The 25,563-nt window shown below is 43.2% G+C and overlaps 1 protein-coding gene across 5 annotated transcripts in view; it reads right to left on the bottom strand.

The window, feature by feature from the left end:
* Window positions 1–24,136, bottom strand: part of NF2 (NF2, moesin-ezrin-radixin like (MERLIN) tumor suppressor) — a 119,792-nt gene extending 95,656 nt beyond the window's left edge. For 3 of the 5 annotated variants that reach the window (XR_012472327.1, XM_074206281.1, XM_074206279.1), the window contains exon 1: window positions 23,925–24,132. Coding sequence is in view for 4 of the 5 variants with exons in the window: in XM_074206281.1 (XP_074062382.1) it covers window positions 23,925–24,038 (114 nt within the window). In the remaining variant the exon portion in view is untranslated. Of the gene's footprint in view, window positions 1–23,924 lie in introns of all 5 variants that reach the window. The other 2 variants (XM_074206282.1, XM_074206280.1) reach the window with 2 other exon arrangements.
* Window positions 24,137–25,563: the final 1,427 nt, after the last annotated feature.

The following is a 25,563-nucleotide window of genomic DNA, read 5'->3' as shown; positions in this document are numbered from 1 at the left end:
TATAAGACTGAGCAATATGAGGCTTTAAAGAAATCTGGAAAAACTCTTAATACTTTTTTTTTTAGGTTTTTGCAAGGCAATGGGGTTAAGTGGCTCACCCAGGGCCACACAGCTAGGTAAGTATTAAGTTTCTGAGGCTGGATTTGAACTCAGGTCCTCCTGACTCCAGGGCTGGTGCTCTATCCACTATACCACCTAGCTGCCCCTGGAAAAACTCTTAATGAAATAATACAGGACCAAAGAACCCTGGAGAAGCCTCAAAGGGAGTGACTAAACACTGCTCTGATCCATCATGGGTTAAAATTAATTTTACATGTCAAGAATTATTAAGCAAATGAAACTAGTTATATTGGGATACAATGATAAGTTTTTAATAAAATATTTAATTAAAGTGAATAATGGACTCTAGCCTCTTTATTACCCATCATGGATCTTTCTAATGCCCTTTTTGACAAATGAAACTCTGCTTCCTCCCGGCGTCCTGGTATTCCAGAGCTGAAGTCATAAAGAGCCACAAGGAGAACCTGCTAATAAAACAATGAGATTGAGCAGAGGCTCAGCACTTTCAAGGATCCCAAAGATATTGTTAAAAAGAAGACTAGAGAAGCCTATTGGTGCAAAACTATTTACTGCTGTTTTATTTGTAGTAGGGAAAAACTGGCAACAAATTAAATGTCTAACTACTGGGGAAATGACTGAAAATTGTAGTGTATTCATATAATGGGATATTACTACATCATAAAAAATAACCAAGAAGTCAATGAAGAAATAGGGAGAAACAGTCAGAGCAATTTATAATGAAAAAAATGATATGAGAACTCACATTGATTACAACTAAATAAAAAAATAACCTCAAAACTATATAAAAAATAACAGCAGCAAAAACTATATAACTATATAGAAAAGAGATCAGAAAACAATGATTATTTACAGGTTTATAATAAAGAGATTAAATAAAAATAAAACAAAAATATAATACTTTAGATTCATTCTTTAGAAGGTTAAATACCCTAACAGGCACCTGAAGTCTAATTTACAAGTATTTTTACAGTCTTTCCCTTTATTTAGGCTAAGTTATCATGTTTCACGTTTCTCCTCTAATCAAAAACTGATTATATAATAGTGAGCCCCCAAGTTAAACATTTCACTCAGCAGAACAAGAACTTTGTAGGACCTTCCACATTGTTGATATTTTGTAATTATCAGATAATTATGAATGTCTGATTCACTGAGAATAATTCTACAAATAAGCAGTAATCAATTCCGGCCAGCCAGAAACAAGGCTAAACTTCAAACACCTAACAGTCCATAGAAACTGGGAAAGAAATGCAAAGTCTGATGAAATATTATTCAACTGACTAATTATTTTTGCTCTGGGCATTTTAAAAATAGTACTTTGCATTTAAAAGTGCCTTTCTTCAAAGAGCTCCCAGCACAGTAGACATGCTTTATTTTCCTCATGCAAATGAGTCCAGGTCCCAAGGCCTTAAAGTAAACAGTCTGTGTCCTACAAAGACACTGTTAAACCTCAAAGTTGGGTTTGGTTTTTTCCTCTTGCTTTCATTATCTTTTAGCTAAGTTTCATGGTGAGCCATGTTGATGAGAACACTAATGGCAAATCTATAATAAATATGTCTTCTGTGTAGTGGGGAGATAAGCAAGAATTCTTGTTACCTATCTAGAATTTACAATTCACAAAGGAAAAAACAAAAGCCATCAGAAATGATAACAAAACAGACCCCAAGAGCACGAGAGATACAGTGTGAGGGATAAGGAAAGGGCTTTAGAGAGGCGTGGATAAGTGAACAAGCAGAACTGAGGGAACAGGAGTTCTGGGCAATTCCAGGATGATGTGGAGAACAGCAGAGTTACAGCAGAGAGGCCGCTGCCGTCAGGCTCCTGGACTTGGGAGTCCAGAGGGCTGACTCTGAGTCCACTTCAACATCTATTAGCCATGACACCATGGATAAGCAGGTTAACTTCTCTGTATCTCAGAGAAACAGAAGGTGGGTGATGAGCTCCTCTTTCCCTCCTAACAGACCAAAGCCTGATGGGGAAAGGCAAGAAACATTAAGTCTCATTTAAGAGACTTGAGGCAGCAGACTGTCAGGGAGAGGCTGCCCATCAGGGCAGGGGGAAGGGGATGGCCCAGGTTCCCCAAGGATAGTGAAGGATCCAGCAAGGCGTCCCACAAGCAGTCCGGTCAGCTGCTCCCTAGCCAGCTCCTGGGTCATGGGCTTCGAATGACTTGTGGGAGGGGCCTTGCACTCAGGGCTAGCACTTTAAGGCCTTAGGCTGAACAGAACAAGTTCAGAAGCCCCAGCACCGGGTGCCTCCAATCTTTGGGCAGAGTGGCAAGACCCAGGGCAGGAATCCCAGGCCAAAGGAGAGCCTTCTGTTCTATTTCTCAGCTGAACACTGTCAGAGATCCAACTCAGAGTAGGAGCTTGCAGAGCTTAGACAGAGGGGAACCATCAGATTTTGCCTGGGACTAGACGGCTTTGGGAGCCCTGAAGCTTACAGGTCCCCAGTCTGAACTGATCCTGAGACCTTGTAGTAAAAATACTCAAGGCACTGAGAAAGCAGGGACAGGGGTCAGCCAGATCCTTCTCCCAGGAGTACAAGGAGGCAAGAAGAATGAGCAAACAAAAAACAATTCCACTACAAAAGGCACAAATCCAGAAAGAAAGAACGATTTCAAACACATACAAGCAAAGTCTCAAAGAAAAACATAATGTGGGCATAAATTTAACTAGAATTCCTGAAAGAGATGAAATAAAGAGTTTGAAAAAAAAATTAAAAATGTTTTTGTCAGTGAAATGAGAGTACAAGATGAAAAAAAAATGGAAAAGAATTAAGAGCTATGGAAGAATTGGAAAGGGAATCAATAACTTGACCCAAGAGGGACAAAATGCTAACCAAGCAACAAATTTTCTGAAAATTAGGATACACCAAAAAGAAGCCGACTCCTTAACAAGAAATATTAAAACAAAGTCTAAGACTGGAAAAAAAATAGAAGAAAATGTAAGTTATTTCATAGCAAAAACAAATAACCCAAAGAACAGATCAAGGAGGGAAAAAAAATTAAGAATCTTTAGATTACCTGAACACCAGAACCAAAAAAGAATCTTCAACATAATTTTCTATTATGTTGAATTCCAGAAAATTCAAAACTTCAAAAGATCTCTTTTGCCAAGATCTCTTAAAGTCAAAGTAAAAAAACAAAGAATTTCTGGTCACTTCCTGAAAGAGTCAAATGAAAACTCCCAGAACCATTAGACAAAATCCACTGTTTCCAGATCAAAGAAAAAATATTGCAAACAGCCAGAAAGAAAGAATTCAAGCACCATAGTCAGAATGACCCACAATGTATTAAATAACACTAAACTCCTAAAAAGGAACAGAGAGCTTCAAATGTGTTGTTCTAAAATGCAAAGGCTTACAGCTAAGAATAACTTACCCAGTAAAGGCTGAGTATAATGCTACAGGGGAAAGCCTAGACCTCTTAATGAAAAAAAAAGGACTTCCAAGCATTCCTGAAAACGCAGGAGTTAGAAATTTTGAAATTCAAACATAAAAGTGAAGAGAAATATAAAAAAAGTCAAACCCAAAATTAAAGAACTAATCAAGGATAAACTTCTTAAGTTCTAGTATGGGGAAATGATGACTGCTATAAATGCTATCACTGTGAAAGGTTATAGAGGGAGTTTTTAATCAGAAAAGTTCTAAGAGTGGTTCTTTTATTGTGTCTTGATCTTAAAAGAAGACTGGAAAGATAAGGGAGGATGAATACACAATACATTGAAGGGAAAGAAAATTTAAGGAAAATTATCTCACAAATGCAAGGTGCATCCATCCAAACAAGGAAAGGTGTGCAGAAAAGAGTGAATAACACTTGAAGCTCACTAACTGGAAAAAAGAAAGGAAGAAAACACATATACACATATCTACTCACAGTTGGATACAAAAGTACATTTGACTCATTAGGGAAAATAGAAGAGAAAAAGGAGAAGAGAGAAGGAAGCATTAGAGTTGGAGAGAGGACAGATTAAGGGAGGGATGAGTCACAAGTGAAACAAACTCCATAAAGCTATTCAAAAGTATTCATAGCTGTTTTTGAGGCAGCAAAGAATGGGATTTTGAGGGGGTACCCATCAAATGAGGAAGATGAACAAGTTGTGGTATATAAATGTAATGGAATTCTATTGCTGAGAAAACTGAAGGGAATGGCTTCAGAAAAATCTGAGAAGATTTCTCTGAACTGTGGCTGAGTTAAATCAACAGAGCAAGGAGAACAATTTATACAATGTCAATAGTAAGGTGAAGAGAAACAACTTTGAAAGAATTAGGAACTCTGAACAGTGTAATGACCAATTACAATTCCAGAGGCTTAAAAGAACCATGCTACCAACCTTCTGACAGAGAAATGAAGGACTCAGAGGGCCAAATGAGACAATTTTTTAGACATGGCAAATACAGAAACTTGTTTTGTTTAACTATGAATGTTTGTAACAGGTTTTGTTTTTCCTTCATTCTCAATTGAATTTGGAGGATAAAGCAGGAAAAAGAAGCAGTTTTTTACTAATTATGCACACACATGTATGTATGTATGTACACACATGTATGCATGTGTGTGAATCTAAATTTTAAAATAAATAAAGCTGAATTATTAGCTACTACTACTATTGTGAAGGGCTGGAGAATTTAGATTTCATTCTGAAGTCGTTTTATGCACGGGAAAAACATTAACAGCAAAACTAAACATTCAAAGATATCAAACAGAATAAAATTTCATGGACATAGAACTTTTAAAAAACATTTTCCAACTTCAATTAATAACTTCTTAAGACCAAAATATCTTCAAAGATTCATTAAGCTGCCTAATATTATCACAACACTTTACCTTATCACACAGTACTAATCCATAAGAACCACAGATTTAAAGTGAGGGAATAGCCAAGTGGCAGAGCTAGGGATTCAAGCTAGGGCCTTCCACTCTTAACTATGCTATCCTTCCCACCTCATAATCATGGAAAAAAGGAATAATTATCCCAGTTCTGTGGTCTTGCATAATGAATACTGCTTTCAGTAGGCCAAACACTGATTCACAATCTGAACCCAACTAATGGGAGGTATATACACAGTAAAGATGGAAATGATGGGAACTGTTTAATTGGATCCAGCTGAACCCTAGCTCTGTCAATGAGCATGGAACCTGGAATAACTCAACTAAATAGGAGAGATATGAAAGGACATCAGTTCTAAAAAAGTAAAAAAAAAAAAACTGGCCTTGGGCACTGGGAAGAATGGTGCTGTCTAGTCCCCCTCCAAGGGCAGCTAGTTGGCACAGCGGATGGAGTGCTAGGTCTAAAATCAGGAGGACTTGAGTTTGAATTTGGTCTCAGACACTTATGAGCTATATGGATGCAGGTGTGTTCAAGTAAGACTAGCACCTCTGTTGGGAGAGCTGCAGGATATCAGTCAAAAGAAAATTTCATGGATATAGAACTTCCAAAAACATTTTCCAACATCAATTTACAACTTCTCAAGACCAAAAAAACTCTCCACAGATTTTCAGGACTTTTCAGGACTGCTTTCCACCTTTGATGTCCACCTGAGTCACCTGTCACCTGTGCCTCCAAGAAGCTGTCACAAAAGCACAACGGCCACCCTCCAGGAAATTGTTTTGCAAGATGGGTTAAACCAGGTTAAGAATAGTCTCAAACCTGATGGTGAGTTGGGGCCTGTCTACTCCAACCATGTGAAGTCTTCCATTAGTGGAATGGGAGGATGAGAATAATTCATTCCAATGACCATGAAAATAACTAAAGTAGGTGCTATGGAGCACTTAGAGCTTAGTTAGACATTGAGGAAACCAAGGTCATCCGATTCATCTAGAGCCATCACCAGTTGTCTTGACTCTATCTTGCCACTGAACTTTGTATGACTTTGGAAGAGTGAGGTCAACAACTTTGTGCAACTCTGCCTCACTTAATCCAATTTATTTATGAATCAAAAGACACCAATCCATTTCATTTTACCATTCCTATTTCAAAGTCCGGTAGTAATAGGCAAGGGATGAAGCTGCAGGTACAGATACACTGGAAGCTGTGGTCACAACTCTGCACATCTGTAGCCCAGGTCATAGGTTCGCCTTCTCACTGGAAACAGCAGTGGGATTTGGCAACCCCCTGGGTGTCTGGGCAGCCTTTTAAAAATCACACTGCTCACCTCCTGGTGTGAGGAAAGGACTAGAAAAGGTGCCTAATAATTGTCTGCTTACCCAACCCTGGTCTGATTACTACAGCAGTGTACTTTGCAGGGAGGTACATAATGATAAAGAGGTTGACATGTGCATTGCCAGAGCTAGCTCAATGTCTGGAAGGCTCAGAAAGAAAATGTGGGAGAGGGACAGGTAGATGATTCAGTGGATAGAGCACTGGTCCTAAAGTCAGGAGGACCTGAGTTCAAATCTGGTCTCAGACACTGGCTAATTACCTAGCTGTGTGACCCTGAGTAAGTCACTTAACCCCATTGCCTTAAATAAAATTTTTAAAAAGTATGGGAGAAAAAATGATATTAGACTGATCACCAAACTGAAGGTCTACAGAACTGTTGGGCTGACCTCATTGCTATATGCCTGTAAAACCTGGACAGTCTACCAGTGCCATGCCAAAAGCTGAATTGCTTCCACTTAAATTGTCTTAGGAAGATTGTGAAGATCAGTTGGCAGGAGAAGACAACAGACACCAAGGTCTTTTCTCAAGCTAAACTGTCAGGCATTCAAATGTTACTACAAAGAGCACAACTATGATGGGCTGGACAAGTTTTTCAGATGCCAGCCATACTTTTGGCAAAAGAATACTTTATGGAGAATGCATACAAGGCAAGCACTGACAGGGGAGTCAGAAGAAGTGATATAGGGACACCTGATAGTCTCTTAAGAATTTTGGAATTGAATATTCATGGAGACACTGGCCCAGGATCACCCAGCATGGCATACCCTCAACAAAGAGAGTGCTGTGTTCTACAAGCATGGCAGAATTGGGGCAGCTCAAAGGAAAAGTGAGATGTGTAAGTTTAGAGAATCAACTCTAAGTATTCACATGAATGCTTGACCTGTGGTAGAGCATTCTGAGCTGTACTGGTCAGATCAACCTCAGTCTGACACAGTGTAACTTGTATCTAACATAGTTCTAGTGAAGTCATTTAGGTCTTATTTGATAAAGAAGGAAAAAAAACCAATGAGCTGTGTGACCCTAGGCAAGTTACTTAACCTTGGTTGCCTCAGTTCCTGTAAAGTGAGCTAGAGAAGGATATGGCAAACTATTCCAGTATCTTTGCCAAGAAAACCTGAACTTTCTCCCTACCCTCCAACAATCTTCTCTTTTTTCCAAGTTAAATGTTTCTAGTCTCTACCACCAGTTCTTCACATGAGCCAGCCTCCAGGATTCCGGTCTTCAAGGAACAGCCGTTGTGTTCTGGAGATAAGAGTCCTGAAGAGCTCCCATGCTCCTCGGAACCAGAGGTGCTCCTGAGAAGGTCTTTGTTCACCTCCATATTTAGATGTTGATGTGATTGTGAATGGGCATTAACCCATGTAAGGGAAGGAACTCCAGGTAAAATGCAAGTGAAATGACAAGAACATCAGCTCTGGTCTTCCCAGTTCTTATGAGACTCAACAGGTCCTCTCTGTAAGGGGCTTGGTCTGGTCTGTCACTTCTATATTCTGATGTGTAGTTTATATCCTTTGATCATTTATCTTTTGGGGAATAACTTTTGGTATTATCTATTTTCTTTTAGCTCTCTCTATATTTTAAATACCAAACCTTTATCCAAAATATTTGCTACACAGATCTTTTTTCCCCCAGTCAACCACTCCCTTCTTAACCTATGAGCATTAATTTTGGTGTTGCAAAAGCTTTTCAATTTCATATAATCAAAATTATCTATTTTATCTTCCATTTTTGCCTCTACCCTTTCTTTGGTCAAAGATTCATTCTCTTCAATTCTATGAAAGATATGTGATCTTGTCTTTTCATTTTTTTTAAAGGAATGAGATCTTTAATATTCAGGCCATACATCCATTTTGAATTTATTGTAGAGTTAAGATAGATGCAAGATATTGGACTAAGTCCTGACAGATTGCTTTTCAATTTTCCCATCAATTTTTATCAAATAAGGAGCTCTTCCCTAAATAAATTGTTTGTGGATTTCTCAAACACTGGATTATTATTTATTCCATTATTTTTGATTCTCTATTTTCTATTTTTAACCAATACCAAATGATTTTGTTGACTGATGTACAATATCATGTGAAATCTAAAAGTGCTATTGCCCTTCTTCCCTGTCTTTTTCATAAATTAATAATAAATGAATAATAAGAGAAATGCAAATGAAACAACTCTATGGTTTCACCTCACATCCAGCAAATTGCCAAAGATGACAAAAGATAGGGCTAGGCAATGTTAGAGGAAGTGGGGAAAGACAAGCACACTAATACAATGCTGGTAGAACTGTGAATTAGTACCATTCTAGAAAGCAATTTGAAATTATGATAATAATGTGATTAAATTGTTCTTAACTTTTGACTGAAAGTTTACTCAGCTAGGCACATAATCCAAGGAAATCAATGACAAAAAGAAAAGCTCCATAAATCTCAAAATATTTCGTAGCAGCACTTCTGGTGATAGCAAGAAACAGAAAATAGAGTAGATACTTATCAGGGAATTGCTAAACAAACGGGAGTACATGAATGAAATGAAATAATGCAATGAGTAGACACAGAAGTGTGGAAAAGACTTACAAGAACAGGTGCAAGGGGCGGCTAGGTGGCACAGCAGATAGAGCATAGGCACTGGAGTCAGGAGGACCTGAATTCAAATCTGACCTCAGACATTTAATGACCTAGCTGTGTGGCCTTGGGCAAGCCACTTACCCCATTTGCCTTGCAAAAATCTAAAAAAAAAAACCAAACACAAAAAAAACACAAAAAAACCAGGTGCAAAGTGAAGAAAGCAGAGCAAGGAAAATAAAATACCCCAAATCTTCAACAATGTGAATGGAAAGAACCACAACTTACAAAACAATCAAAAAGGAATGTTGCAAAATTACCAAAAATAAACTTGGATCCAAAGAAGAGCTATGGGAAGACTCCTTTCCCTCCTCCTTTGAAGACCTGAGGGGGTGTCCACAAGAGAGAGTCACTGTATATAACATCAGACTATTTCAATGTCTTAATTTTTTTTTCTTTTTCCTCTTCATCTTTTTCTTTATTAAAAAAAATCATTGGTATAAAGGGTGGTTCTTTATGAGGAGGCAAAGAGACATCGAGAGAATGCAAAAACAAATATGTCAATAAAAATCTGGTGTTTTTTTTTAAAGATGTAATCCAGAAATTCAAATCACATTCTCAAATCCAGCTTCTTCAGTCAACCATTTCTTCAATTTGCTTTTCTCCTCTGCATCCCTTGTTTTTTTTGGGGGGGGGAGGGGTTGCAGTGGGGTGACTTGCCGAAGATCACATAGCTAGGTAATTATTAAGTGACTGAGGCTGGATTTGAACTCAGGTCCTCTCCTGACTCCAAGGTAGGTGCTCTATCCACTGCACCACCATCCCTTGCTTTTGATGAGCCACAATGATGAAAACACAACCTGTGGTGTAAGGTCTTGCCTAAAACTTCATAATTTTTATGTTAGCTTTGTCTCCCCTGGCACTGTGATGTGCAAGTAAGGAGATACCCAAACCTGGGCAGCCACCATTCATTTTTCACAAGACTTGTCCATGTGCCCTGGGAAAGTCACAGGTCATCAGACAGCTGCCAGCCTCAGTGTCCATCCTCCATTCCTCTGATCCTTAGTGAACAATCTCTCACCTCCCTGGACTTACTTTATTACTCTTCAGAGCAAGCATCTGTTTCCCTCCTCTTCATCAAAAACTCCAAGTGTTTAGTGGTCTCTCCTCCTGCCAATCTCTAGGCATAGGGTCAAGATTCACCTCTTCAGGTAAGAAGTCTGCCTCTTTAGAACCTTTTAATTGAATTTCAAGGAGGCAAAAGTAGAATGGGTGGCCTTACATTCCTCTTCACTGGAATTCAAGAGAAAGCTGTTAAAAATGTGAGAGAGGATTCCCATTCACCTCTGAGTTGGTTTATAGGACCTCTTAGGTCCCTTCCATCAGATTCTCATAATAATCCTAGAAGGTAAACTAGGAGTTTTATTCCCATTTTACAGATGAGAAAACTAAGGCTCAAACTGAGCTAGAACTAGTACATTCTTTTAGGATCCCCCATTCTTTCTACTACCACATCAACTATTAAAACAATCACAGTAAACCTGGGAGGTTTCTATCCATGAAGTTGATATGAAGTCTAAGGAGTGAAACAATTAAGGGGTAATGAAAAATCAGAAAGCAAGGAAAAAAGACTATCTGAGTTCCAGAGAAAATGATGTGCTCCATCTCCGCCTAGTGGTCTTGGAGTGGGCTTGGTTGCATTTGCTCCCTTCAGGCTAGAGAGCAAGGATTCAAGATTTTTCCCCTGAAAAAAGGAATACATCATCCTTATTATTAATAAATCTTAAGCACTAACAATGTTCTAGAACACAATGATTTGTCATCTAAATCATCCAAGACACAGACAGAAGGGAGAAGGAACACATCATCCCCCTCTACTGCTCCAGAAAGGCTGAGTGACCAGCTGGTGAAGAAGATATGCAAGCTTAAGAAAACTTTACTCGAGTTTCTAAAACACTTAGAACAAAGACCTTCAAAAGCTTTTAACTTTTGAAGCCAAAAATAAATAAGTGCCAGAAATGTTCATAGAGCAGAATGCACAACTGTGACAAGTGGAACCTGAACTGTGACAAGTGGAGGTGAAAACAATGGACATTGGAAAGAGAAGTTCCCAGAACAGAGAAGTTGGAATAGGGAGGAAATCACATGGATAAGTGAGCCAAAAATCAGAAACAGCCAACAGTCTACACAAGCCAACCACACACCCCAGAAGCATGAGCCAGGGACCACTGCCTCAGAACCCCTCTGTTCATCATAACAAGTATGCAGGCCAAAGGCACAAAGTCCTCCAGATCCAACAGATTTATAAGAGAGCTTTTTCTCAGAGAAAAGGCCTAGAAACAAAAAAGATGTCAATCGACCAAGGAGCAGCTGCATAAATGTAGAGCATGAATCCAGAAGAAGCTTCATTACTGGGCTACAAGGAGCAAACATGAGCAATTCCCAAAAGTCTGGGTAGATCGATGAAGAGGAAAACAATGAGCACAAGGATGACAACAATGTAAACTGGATGAACAAAAACAAACCTGAACTCAAGGCCATTTTAATGGCTAAGTCTGTCTCCAAAGACATAGCAAAGTGCATATTATCCCAGTCCCTTAGTAGGATTATATGGCCAGATTCACTTAAAGTGTGTGTCTAGTTCTGCTGAACTGCTTTTTCTCTCCCTCTTTAAAAAGTTACTAAAAGGAATGATTCATCAGATAGGATTTAGAAACAAAGGTGATACAAAAACCAAAAATAGAAAAAAATTTTAAAATTTTTAAAAAAGAATAAAACATGAAGTAACCTCTTGTTATTTTCCACACTGGTCAAACCCTGAGAACTAAGATGTACAGGTAAGTTGAAAAGACATGGGTCCTTTGGAGACAAAGGACAGAAAAGGTGGGGAGGCTAGGTGGCGCAGTGGATAGAGCACCGGCCCTGGAGTCAGGAGTACCTGGGTTCAAATCCGGTCTCAAACACTTAATAATTGCCTAGCTGTGTGGCCTTGGGCAAGCCACTTAACCCCATTTGCCTTGCAAAAACCTAAAAAAAATAAAAATAAAATAAAAATTCTTAATCCTGCCTTTTATCCCTTCTTGTCCCCCTTGTGTTCCCAGTGTAAGATCTTATCATTTCATTTGGACCAGGGCTTTAATAGGGCTTCCACATATCTAATCTCTTTAGCACTCTGACCAATCTACATATCTACTTCTGTCAAACTAATGTTTCTAATACACAGATCTGATTCCATCATTTGTTCAAAAATTTGAAGGGGCTCCTCATTGCCTAGCAATGTTCAAATTCCTTATTTGCCAGATTGTGGAAGGTATTCAAAAGTCTCATTTATATATTATGTTATATTATATACAGAATCTATATTTACCTCTTCCCACCCCTAGGAGACTATAAGTAACTCAGCAAACTAGGCAATGTCTAATTGGTCTTTCTCTCCCTTTGGGGTGATGGGGAGGGGCCTAGCTCAATGCACTATGTCTCCATCTATGAAGGGCAGGAACTCAATAATCTGTTTAATTCATGACTATTAGGGCTCTTTCTGAAGTCCCAGGGCTTAGCCAAGTGTCTGGCACATAGGAGGAGTTCTGTAAATGTTTACTGATTGAGACAAGTTGATAGTGCCAGTTACAGCACCTTTCCCACCCAGCCCCAGACTGTACTACTTCCTATCCAGACTGCTGAGAAAAGAGGGAAGGACAAACAGCTCTTACCTAGGCTCCTTGAGCTGCAGTTCCAATTCCTTTGACTAACAGGAGGCTCTAGGCTCCTCATCACTTGGCTGTGCTCACCTTGGAATCTTATTTCCTTCCTTTGATTTGACAGAGACCTAGACCCACTGCCCTCTACCTCTTTGTCGTCCAGCAACACTGGCCTCTCCTCTAGGACCCTCCAACTCCTATGTCTGTCACATCCACTGGCTCTCCCCCAGGCCCTCCATCATTTGCCTCCTGGCTACCTGCAAGGCTCGGCTAAAATTCCATCTTCTCCAAGGAGCATTTCCAGTCTCTCTTCATACTGGCACCTTCCCTCTGCTGATCACCCCATTTCATCTATGTGGGTATGTGTGCATAAATGGTGAGCTTGGTTGTCTAGCATCATTTTCACATAGTCTCTCTCAACTCTTAGGGAGCAAGGGATTGGTCTTTGTCTTTCTTTAGGCTTTGCACAGGAATTGGCGGTGCATTCCTCATTCTTTTCCCTGAATTAAAATAGACATGGAAGGGAAGGAAGGGAAAGGAAAAAAAGAAGAGGAGGTAGTATAGAATTTTCTCATCTTTAAATTAATTAATTAATTTAAATTAATCTTGTTTGCAAAGGAAAGAGAATAAAAGTATGGAATACTAAGGATACCATCAGATAGAATTCATAATAATCATGCTTGGTTTGGAGGGTAGCTAGATGGTACAGTGGATAGAACACTAGTCCTGGAGTCAGGAGGACCTGAATTCAATAACTGCCTAGTTGTGTGACCTTGGGCAAGTCACGTAACCCCATCGCCTTGCAAAAAACAACAAAAATTTTTTTTCAAATAAAAAAAATTATGCTTTGTTTTGCTGAAATGCTACCTTTTTCTTTCTTTTTAAAAATCTGTTACAAGAGAGAAAAGGTAAGGAGAGAAAAATATATTCACAAATGAATGTGAGAGAATAACCAAAAATATCAATGAAAATAAATGCTTTTAAAATTTTAAATGCTCTTTAAATCCTAAAGTGTATACTTCAGGCCTCAGAGTGATTAATATTTCAGCTCAAGCAATTCTCAAGTTGTTATCTATTAAGACAGAAGGGTTGCAATCTGTGTTGTCAAAGGGAATAATCCCCTTACTGAAGCAAATGTGATATATAACCAATGGAGCCTGGAGGGGCTGGTTGCCAGTCACAAAAGCCTCTTAGTTGAGTGGGACTCTCACCAAAACTGTCAAATAGAATGTTATCAATAGATATTTCCAGAAACAAAATCTAAAATTCCATAGAGATTCTCTCAGTTCCCTCGGTCATCACTCAAGCTCTGGCCACTCGGACTATGGCAGTCACCTTCTACTTGGGCTCTCTGCCTCCAGTGTCGCCCCTCTCCACGTGATGCTAAAGTGATTTTTCTATAGTCCAAGTCTAACCACATCATTCCCCAAACCTACCAGCTCCTTACTTCCTCTAGAATTAAATAACAACTGCCATGTTTGGCATTTAGAATCCTTCACAAGCTGGCTCCAGACTCTTATTGTACGTGACTCATCTTCACCCACTTAATAAATGTTCTATCAGGACTTACCCTTTCCTGCTTGTTTCTGTGTTAATTGGGACTCACTATGAGGACATACAAGAGCATCACAGAAGAACCAAATAAGCCAATCAATATCAAAAGTAGCTGGTGCTTGAGCCTGGCAAACCTATGGGATGGCCTCACCAAATGGCCTGAGAGGCATTACAGAGAACAGAAGAGGAGCTAGAGAAAGAAGAAAAGGGAGCCATCCAGCCCCTAGATAGGGCCAGCAACTGATGCCTTCCATAACAAATGTAGCCCACCCAATCCTCCCTCCAACATATGTACACAATGCACACACGGATATACAGGCCAGGACCAACACCAAGCATGAGGGAAAGTCAAGAACAAGAAAGATATACTGGTATTGTGAGGAATGTAGAGGGTTTGGTTTCCAAAAAATATAAGAGGAAATTTTAGATTAAATAAACATATATGTGTGTATACATACACACACACACACACACACACACACACACACACACCATTCCAAAGACTGGTGTCTGCCCATGGTTGTTGGTGCCTAGTGCTGCTGCATGAGTGTAAGAGAAAAGAATTGACCCCAACCCGATCAGACCTGAGATTAGCCCAGGCATGCTCCATCTGGTCCTGAGTTGACCAAGGGTGCCTGCTCAATGAAGTTCATATAGATGACTATGCACACCCCTGTGCTCAATAGTATAATGATCAGGGTGAGGAAGATATATTATTAGAGAGTGGTATCGGGGGAGAGTATTGATTAGATTGTAACCCTGAGCAAGGGCTGGCATGAAGGGGAGAAGCAAACTTTTCAAACTGAATAATAAGCCTGGACATTGTCACAATTCACTGCTTTTTTCCACTAGGGAAATTGGTCCTTTTCTGCAGAAAAGTTAATTAATGTAGCCATTTTAATCATTCTGGACTAAGTATTTAGGATTATGAGCTATTTGTAATAGATATATAACCAGAGCTGTGTCTAGAGGATCTACTGGTCTTTGATCAAGGCAAGGGGAAGGATTCCACAATAGTGTTGGAAGAGATCCCCTCTGTGCCCAGAACTAGCACATCTTTACACCAATGTCTGATTAGCTTGAACCCCTGGGCCTTTTTCATGCCATGTATGATGCAGAAACTAGAGAGCTATTTATTGTCCATTTGGGAAAGGAAGACCAGGGATCAAATCCTGGGAAATCATGCCCCATGCTCCTCACCTGTCAAATGAGAGACTGGACCTGATGACTTTGGGGTTGCCCTCCCACCTAAGTCTCTAAGCCCAGGATCAAAGCAATTTTGAGAAGCTCCTGAGGTTCAAGCCCCTCGTCCATCAGGGGCGCCTCCTCAGAGATCACCTTCTACTTCCTTAGACTTTATCTCACATACATGGCATTATTTCCATCCAATAAGAAAGGCAGAGGCTATTTGTGCCTTTCTCTGCAGACTCCAGTTTTAGCACCACTAGTAAGGGTTGAATCAATGCAAAGTGAATGACAGCTTTTTACGGGGGTGATAATTTCTGAAGTCCTAGGCAGGGAGTATGAAGACAAGTCCTTGCTCACCTCTACTTTTCTACCATCTGCATCTTCCTTTCCTCAGGTCTATTCTGTTTCTTCCTTCTCCAACAAAACCTAAAGCCTAGCCAAAAGCAGCCAAACCACCTAAGAGGATGTGTATCCATGGGGCTGGATATAAAAATCATTGTCCTCTGGGAAGGTAGTTGACAAGAGTTCTACAAGAGTGTTTTTTTGAATTTTGCACTTAAACACCTCATGGAAAACATGATCAAATCCTGGTTTTGCCCTTACTCACCATGGCTCCTTGAACCTGGCACTTAAAGTTCACAACACTCCTTAAATTTCAGTTACTTATTAACACTCAGTATTCCAGAAGTCATGAATGATTCTGCCCATTCACAAAAGTCCTATGTGCTGGTATGATTTGTAGCTAAAGGTTTGATTACATCTGCTTTGGAATGAAATGCCAATCCAAAGTTCCAAAATAGGTTTTTGTTTGCAACAGAACAAATAGCTTGGGAATCTCTTCCATCTCAATTTGGAGAATTCTCAAAAGTGGGCTCTTTTTCTTTATTGATTATTACAGAAAAACTCTGAAGAAGGGTTATTCCTATTTACTAGCAAAATCATGGGCAGCACCTCATTTCTCAAAATGACTAATAGCAAAATAACAACTCTTTCAAATGTAGAATTTTTCCAAAGCAGCAAGCTAATGTGTGAAGTGGTTAAATGAAGAACAGGAGAGTGAGAAAGCGAAAGGGCTGTTCCTTATTCTCTTCACTGAAAATATGAACTTGTTAGCATAAATTCATCTGAATCATATACTACCTAAACTGTGAAATTTAATCCTTCTTAGAAAGCGACCAAAACTTAACCTCATCTAATTGAGAATTCCCCAAGTAACAATTCCTTCTATCCAAAGCCCACATGCCAATGATGTCACTGAATTATCCTTGCTCTTGTAATGCAGAACAAGCAGAGTTTCCTGAGTTCAGAGCACCCTCTACTATCCCATATCATCCAACTGCATTCAAAGGAATTTCAATAGGGCTTTGCAAATAAATATTTTCACTGGAAATCTTCAGATGAAATGACTTGTCAAAGCACAGAAATTCACTGTCAGTCTAATTCATGGGTTCTTAATCTTTTTAGAGTTTTGGATCTCTTCAACAGATTCTTCTCAGAATCCTGTTTTCAAATGCATCAAATACAATATACAAAGAATTACAAAGGAAATCCATTATATTGAAATAAAGATGTAATTCTCCTGGTCAAGTTCATGGGCCCCTTAAAATCTAGCTACAGATTACAAGTTAAAGAATTTTGGACTTGGGGCGGCTAGGTGGCGCAGTGGATAAAGCACCGGACCTGGAGTCAGGAGGACCTGGGTTAAAATCCAGTCTCAGACACTTAATAATTACCTAGCCCTGTGGCCTTGGGCAAGCCACTTAACCCCATTTGCCTTGCAAAAACCTAAAAAAAAAAAAAAAAAAATCTTGGACTCAATGAAATCTACTACTCTAAAAACAAATGGTTTAAAGAACATTCTGATCATAGAATGAAAAAATTGTAAGAGCCCTTGGAGGTCATTCAATCCAACTTAGACCTGAGCCAAGAAAGTCCTCCATAACAATCCCTTTAAGTAATACTGGTTGGAGGTCAACGTGGGGCATGTAAAAGACCACAAGGTCCTCAAAATGTGGAATGAATTTAAAGTTCTCTGACCTAGGAGTATAATAAGACTTTACAATTTTTATTTTGCACGTTTCTGCAAATGTTTAAGGTATTAATATAGTACAGAGATTTGGATGGCAAAACGGGATAGGTTTCCCACAGAAATTCAGTTTCTTAAGAAAGCAGCAAAGTAAAGAAAGTGAGCTCCTTAAGAAAGATAGTAAAGTTAAGAAAAGAGGGGAAGGCAGCTACAAGGCCATGCTTGCAACTGTGAAGCAGGGGAACTTTGGGTAGAGAGGAATATTATGATTTTTTTTCCCTTTTTCTGTTTTGAGACAAATATTGTAATACCAGTAAACCTCTCTAAGCAAGGCATGTATCTAGCAAATAGCTGCTCTGTTAAAAAAAAAACTAACCTTTTAAAACTGTTAAACCTTCCCTATTTCTATCCTGACTTTATATTAGTCTGCTATGAAATTCTATCTAAACTAGTGTTTCCAAGTTATCTCACCAGGTTCTCCTACTTAGCTATCATAAATTCCTTAAGGCTACAAAGACTCTCTAACTCTCAGTCATGCTGATACTTTCAGTTAAGGTACTATCAATTATTCATCTGAATTTAAGAATTTAAGGTTAATCTATAATCTCCAGCCCCTGCAGACATAGGCAGAAACCCAACATTAAGCCATGTATTAAACCACTCCTTGGCCTCCTTGGAGCCACCCTAACCCCTCCCCTCACTCCTCCCTCCCTCACAGGAAGTGGACTAGGCTCACTCTAAGGGTTCTACCCATCCTCTTCTCAAGCTGGACCCAGGTGATCCCAGCCCAGCTACCTGTCTCCTGGCTGGTTCCTTTTCCCTTTCTTAATTATTTTTGATGTCCTCACCAGGCCAGTTTCTGGCTGTTCTTTCTTTGATTAAACTTACTATCTTCTTAAAAATTCACTTTCTCTTGCTAAAGAATTCTGTGAATTAACCTGTGAACTTTTGCAGTATCTGTGAATTAAAAGTTATGTCTTTTCTTCCCCCCCCCAATTCAGAGAGACTGGTGATTTTCTCACTTAAAAGAGAGCACAAATAATAAATATTCCCCTTAATATTTCCCCTTCAGCATAAGCAGATCCCCTGTCACAGACAAGGAAATCCTCTCTCAAAACCATCCATCCCTGCCTTTCTAAAGACTCTTGAACTGGAACTGAGTCATAATGGGTTTCCTCTATGTACCTCTCACTAACTTTTACTTTGCCTTCTGAAGGCTTCCCAAGACCATCATTTAATATCTGAAGACAATTATCAAGTTTCCTCACACATAACAGTTTTGTGGGCCCTCACCAGCTTCACTGTGTCTCTTCTGCTGCAAGTCTCCAAATCTGTTGGTTATTTTGCTAAGCCATTTTGAAAAAAAAACTGGTCTGCACATGATTGCCAGTCTTCCTTGAACCTTCCTAATATCTTTCTATAATTGATATTTCTTTCCAGGGACAGCTAGGTGGCACAGTGGATAGAGCAGCGACCCTGGAGTCAGGAGTACCTGAGTTCAAATCTGACCTCAGACACTTAATAATTACCTAGGCAAGCCACTTAACCCCATTTGCCTTGCAAAAACCTAATATATATATATATATATTTATATATATAAATATAAATATATATATATATATATATATATATATTTTTCTTTCCACTCAGGTTTCTGTACCTGAAGGAAAGAACAATGATGAAGGACTGAAGGGAACAACACCTTCAGTGAAGGAGACTGCAATCCCTCCACTACTAAGTAAATGGTCTTCCAGTAACCAGAGGGAAAAAAAATTAGTGCTCTGTGGCCAAATCTGTTGGGTCTGTCTTAGCGAGGCTGGGCCTCCCGAGACAGATAGGCATGCAGCCAATCCATCACCAGGCTCATGCATGCCTAACCTAGCCTGGACTTCCCTAGAATGGCCTGGAGAACCCACAGTTAGCTCCAATCAATCAATAAACATTCATTAAACTATGCACCAGACACTATACAAAGCACTGAGATACAAAAAAGCAAAAGATGGTCCTGCCCTCAGGGGGCTTACAGTCTAGGGGGAGACAACATGTAAACAAATCTATGCAGAGCAAGCTCTGCAGAGGACAAACAGGAAATAATGACCAGAGGGCACCAGATAACTAAGAGGGGCTGGGAAGGCTTTCAATGAAAGAGACTAGTTGGGACTTTAAGGAAGCCAAGCAGGTCAGAAGGCTGGGGTCTTCACCATGTGCAGGACTTTAATAGAAGGAAAACAAAAGTTTAATTTGAAAACCCCCTCTTTTCAATCCAACTTTACTTTATACCCTCCTCATCACATTTGTAAAATCAGGCTTTCTTGCTTATCATCCATTAACAAACATACATTTAGTGACAGCTTTATGGAAAGCGCCATGTTAGGCAACTGTGGGAGAGACAAAGACCCAGACACTGCCTTCAAGGTGTTTAATTTTTTTCCTCCAAATACTCCACTTACATAATTTCTGACAAATGAGGAGCAACAGCATTTTCTCTCTGTACAGCATCCCATTTCCAAGATATGAATGTTCTACCTACAACTACCAGTGAGCATTTTCTCCTGAGACACTGCTGCCACAGTGGCCCCTGGGAGTCAGCCCGCCTCCAATCTCTCCCCCCCTCCAGGCCATCCTCTATTGGGACAGATCTCAACATGTCTGGCTCCCCATCACCTCCAAGCCCAATACAAACTGCTCTCTGGCACTGTGAGCTCTCCACAGCCTGGTCCTTCCTGCCCCTCCTGTCTTCTACCTCACAGCTCCCCCTCTCCCCGCTCCAGTTCAGTCCCCCTGGAATGCTCTCCCTCCCCACCTTGGCTCTTGATCTCCTGGGCATCCTTCAAGTCCCAGTTCAAATCTCTTCCACCTCAGAAGACTTTCTAGATCTCCTTCCCTGGATTATCCTGTCTACAGCTTATTGGTCACAGTAGTCTGTATGTTGTCTCCCCATTAGACTGGGAGCCCCTCCCTCCTGGGAGGGTAGTCAGTGCTTGGCAGTACAGAGCAGGCACTCAATAGGTGCACGCTGACTTGACTGCCACCTTCTTCCAGGACACAGTAATTAGTCTCCAAATTCAAAGTTCACATGTGGAAGGACTGCAGCTTCCCATGATCACAATGACCCTGAAGATCACACATAAACCCTGCCCCTTCTTTCTCCAGCCATCAGACCCACAGAGAGTCCATTTCCCATTACCGTCTTAGAGTCATACGATTCCCTTTCACCCACTACAAAAATATCACTACAGACGGCTAACAACAGTGCCTGCTAACATTTCTAGAGCACTGATCTTACTTAATTCTCTCCATAACCCTGTGAGGCAGCTACTATGAGCACCAGTGGGGGGGGGGGGCAGCAGGTGGGGGGAAAGAGGAGGGACACACAGTGGAGAGCATGAGAGTGAAAAAAGGGAGGGAGGGAGGGAGGGAGGGAGGGAGAGAGAGAGAGAGAGAGAGAGAGAGAGAGAGAGAGAGAGAGAGAGAGAGAGAGAGAGAGAGAGAGAGAGGAGAGAATGAAAGAGAGTGCTGGGTCCGGAGACAAGAACAACTAGATTCAAATCCAGCCTCAGACAGTTAGGAGAAGTCATTCACCCCATTTGCCTGAATTTCCTTATATATAATCGGGCACTGTAGTATGAGGCCTGAGTCTGGGAATCAGAAGATCTGGGTTCCGATCCCATTTCTGGCACTTAACTGGCTGTGTGACTCCAGACAAGCCACTGCCCTTACTATAAGTGAGGGGGCTGGAGGAGTTGACTTCTAGCTGCAGATTCCAGTCTCAGGAGACAATAGGGTCCACATGTCACCTGGACTCCAGTCATGTTTGACTCTGCCGTCCCCTGGCCAAAAAACACATGAAGATGTTAGGCTGCAAAGCACCTCACTGACCTAAAAGCTCTCCAAGAGTATCATTAGTACATTATTTCTTCCCAAAGCCATCCTGACTGAACTAGTGAAACCCTTCTTCCTCCTCCCCCTGCCTTTCTGGATGCTTCACTCCATCAAGATGATGATGATGATGTTTGTCCTTCATTCTTGAAGAAGACTATGACGTCAGGGAGATGATGCCATGACGAGTATGTGAATTATATTTGAGTGAGGGAGTGTTGTACTCAGTCACCAGCCTCACTTTCTCTTCCAAAGCCATTGGAGTCTAGTGGCCAGACATGAATCAGGACCACTGGAGATGGCCCTGGGTGGGAGGCAATCGGGGTGAAGTGGCCTGCCTAAGGTCTCACAGCTAGTAAATGTCTGAGATCAGATCTGAACTCAGGACCTCCTGATTCCATGACTGATGCTCTATTCAATGCACCATCCAACTAGTAGGGCCCAGAGCAGAATCTACCAGCCTGGCCCTCTCAGCTGCCCTGTTCTATCTTTACTGAGGAGGAAGAGAGGTCAAGAAAGGTCACCCAAATAACAGGCAGCAGAGTCAGGTCCTCTGAAGCCCAAACCTGGACTCTCTTTCCCCCAGAGTGTGCCCTTCCTTGGTGTCTTCAATCAGAGGTGGCCTGATCACTTGCCAGGGATGCTAGTATGAATGCTTTGTATGTGCAGGTCAGTCTGGATGTCCCAGTGGCTCTTGCCAAGTCCCTAAATACCCTGAATTTCCTCTGTGCCTCTCTCATGGACTGAATTCGAGTGCCAGGAAGTCAAGGCCTGTTTAGTGATCCTGGAGAGCAAGGCAACAGAAGTGACCCAAATCTGGTGCTCTTTCCATTGCACTGTGTGGTCTGTCAGACACATCTATACTGAAGTGCATTCACGGGCACAGTCAAAGCACATAAACAGCTGGACGCACATTTCAATGTGTGTACCAATGTATATACATATACCTGCATGTAGACATACATGTAAACAGACACACACTTATATACTTATATATGGGCAGCTGGGTGGCACCCTAGAGAGAGCACTCAGGATGGAGTCTAGAAGACTCATCTCCCTGAGTGCAAATCTGGCCTCAGACTATTATTGAGCCTGGTGACCCTGGGCAAGTCACTTCACCCTGTTGGCCTCAGCTTCCTCCTCTGTAAAAATGATCAGGGGAAGGAAATGACAAACTCTGCCAAGAAAACTTCAAATGGGATCACAAAGAATGAAACAGGGCAGAAACAACATGATGATGATGACATGTGGAGATACTTCCATATACATCTGTTTATCTATACATACTGATGGATATTTATAGAGACATATTGTGTATACATACCTATAGACACATAGACTTGTGTGTCAATATATGCATACACATCTCTACTTCTGATCATAGATACACACCTGTATACATGTGCTTATTTGTGTGTAAATATACACATATCCTCAGAGACACCTGTCTACTTCTGGTCACCTGGACACATGTATAGTTGTGTGTTCATTCGCACATCCTCAGAGACACCTGTCTACTTCTGGTCACCTGGACACACGTGTGGTTGTGTGTCTATCCACACATCCTCAGAGACACCTCTCTACTTATGGTCACCTGGACACATGTGTCTGTGTGTGTTCATCTACACATCCTCGGCGACACCTCTACTTCTGGTCACCTGGACACATGTGTCTGTGTGTGTCCATCTGCACATCCTCAGAGACACCTCTCTACTTCTGGTCACCTGGACACATGTGTCTGTGTGTGTCCATCTGCACATCCTCAGAGACACCTCTCTACTTCTGGTCACCTGGACACATGTGTCTGTGTGTGTCCATCCGCACATCCTCAGAGACACCTCTCTACTTCTGGTCAGCTGGACACATATGTCTGTGTGTGTCCATCCGCACATCCCCAGAGACACAGCTCTACTTCTGGTCACCTGGACATACGTGTGGTTGTGTGTCTATCTGCACATACTCAGAGACACCGCTCTACTTCTGGTCAGCTGGACACATGTGTCTGTGTGTGTCCATCCGCACATCCTCAGAGACACCTCTCTACTTCTGGTCAGCTGGACACATATGTCTGTGTGTGTCCATCCGCACATCCCCAGAGACACAGCTCTACTTCTGGTCACCTGGACATACGTGTGGTTGTGTGTCTATCTGCACATACTCAGAGACACCGCTCTACTTCTGGTCAGCTGGACACATGTGTCTGTGTGTGTCCATCCGCACATCCTCAGAGACGCCCCTGTACTTCTGGTCACCCGGACACATGTGTCTGTGTGTGTCCATCCGCACATCCTCAGAGACGCCCCTGTACTTCTGGTCACCCGGACACATATGTCTGTGTGTGTCCATCCGCACATCCTCAGAGACGCCCCTGTACTTCTGGTCACCCGGACACATGTGTCTGTGTGTGTCCGTCAGCACATCCTCAGGTGCACGCCTCCATGCCCGTAGGTGTGCTTGCTAAGAGGGAGGTGTAGGAGGGGGCGGCCGGGCTCCCGTCCTGCCTGGGGCATGCAAGCACAGGCTCCGCCCCCCACCCCTGGGCGCCCCCCGGGGCCCCCGTTTCCCAGAGAAGGGCGCTGGGAGCCGCCCCAGGAGGCGCCCCGAGGGGCGGGCCGGGGGCTCCCTGGGCCCGCGCCCCCCTCCCCAGCGCCCCGCCCGCTCGGGGCCACGTGGCCAGCGCCCAGGCCCCGCCCCCGCGGGCGGGGCTCCCTCTCCCGCCGCCGCCGCGCCCCCCGCGCTCCCTCCGCCGCGCTCCCTCCGCCGCGCCCCGCCCGGGCCGCGCTACCTCGCAGTTGAACTCCATCTCCGCGTCCATGGTGACGATGCGCACGGTGAACGTCTTCGGCTGCTTCCTCTTGAGGGAGCTGAAGCTCATGCGGGACGCGATGGCCCCGGCCATGGCCAAGGCCCCGGCCCGGCTCCGGACGCCGCCCCCCCCCCCCCGGCCCGGCCCGGTTCAGCCCACGGGCCGCGCAGGCCTCAGGGCCACCAGGGCGCCTGCGCGGAGCCGGGGGGCCTCATGGCGCCTGCGCGGAGCCGCGCGGCCTCGAGCCTCCGCACCCCGGGCTCGGGGGGCCCGGGCCGGCCGAGCCACCCCGCGGGGCCCCGGGCGGCGGGGGCGGGCCCCCTCCGCGGTGGGCGGCGCCCCGAGCCCGGCGTTTAGGCGCCCTCGGGAGGCCCCGAAGCCTCGCCCCCTCCTGCTCCCCGAGCTTCGTGGGACCGCGGCCGAACGGGCACGCGCGCGACCGCAGGGGGCGCGCGCGCGCTCCCGGGGGCGCCCGAGCTCGGTCCGGGTCCGGCCGGCGCGCGCCCGCCGCCCACCGCCCGCAGGTCTGACTGGCGGGCCGCCCTCCCCTCCCCCTCCCCAGCCCGGCCGAGGCGGGGCTTCGCGCCTCGGGCCCGCCCCCTCGCGGAGGGGCTGCCAGTGGCAGGTGGGGCCCCGCGGCGCGGAGGGCCGGACTCGGCGCTGACTGGCCGAGGCGGCCGTCGCTCTCAGCGCCTTTGTTTCCCGGGTTCCTCCTCCTCCGCCGGGAGCTCCGCGGAGAGCGGAGTTGGACGGGAGGCCCGCGGGGCGCGGCGGGGGCGGGGCGGCCGGTGACGTCACTGCTCGGGCGAGGCGGGGCGGGGCGTCCCGCGGGCCCTGCGCCTTGGCCCCGCGCTGCCCGGGACAGGTCCTTCCCGCGGCCTGGCACTGCCCGCTGCCGCTGCTGCTGCTGCTGCTACACTACTACTACTACTACTACCACCACTAGCACTCCAACAATCACTGCTATAACTATTACTTCCTCTAGTCCGTCACTACTACTGCTACTACTACTAGTATTACTACTATTACTACTGCGCCTACTACCACTACTATTATGACTGCAGCTGCTATCACTATTCCTGCTAGGATTACTTCTGCCCCTGCTGCTACTATTAGTGCTACTGTTACTGCTACCACTACTGTTACTACTACTGCTACTCCATCACTACTATTATTATTGCTACCGCTACTACTACTGCTGCTGCTACTGCTGTTCCTACTACCACAACTGCTAGTACCACCACCACTCCTCCTCCTCCTGCTCCCCCTCCCACTACGATTACTCCACTACTGCCCCTACCCTTGCTGTTACTATTCCTATTGCTGCTGCTTCCTGCCACTGCGCTCCCACTCCCCTGATACTGCTGCCGCTACTACAACTATTGCTCTCACCACTACTTTAGGGAGCGCTTTAAGGTTTTCCGGGGAGTAGCAACTAAGGGCATCCTTGCTTTGCATCTGAACCTGGAGGAGGAGGAGGAGGAGAGTTTACAAAGTGTCACCCACCCGCTATCTCATGTGATACTTATTTCACTCTTTGAGAGGAACACTATCGTTAATGAAAAAGTTGAAGTGATTTGCTCAGGAACTTGCAACTAGAAATTGTCTGAGACAGGAT

The sequence above is a fragment of the Macrotis lagotis genome, chromosome X (genome assembly GCF_037893015.1).
Source record: "Macrotis lagotis isolate mMagLag1 chromosome X, bilby.v1.9.chrom.fasta, whole genome shotgun sequence".
NCBI classification, from domain to species: domain Eukaryota; kingdom Metazoa; phylum Chordata; class Mammalia; order Peramelemorphia; family Peramelidae; genus Macrotis; species Macrotis lagotis.
Note: the sequence above shows the minus strand (reverse complement) of the source record. Positions and strands in the feature narration are given on the sequence as shown.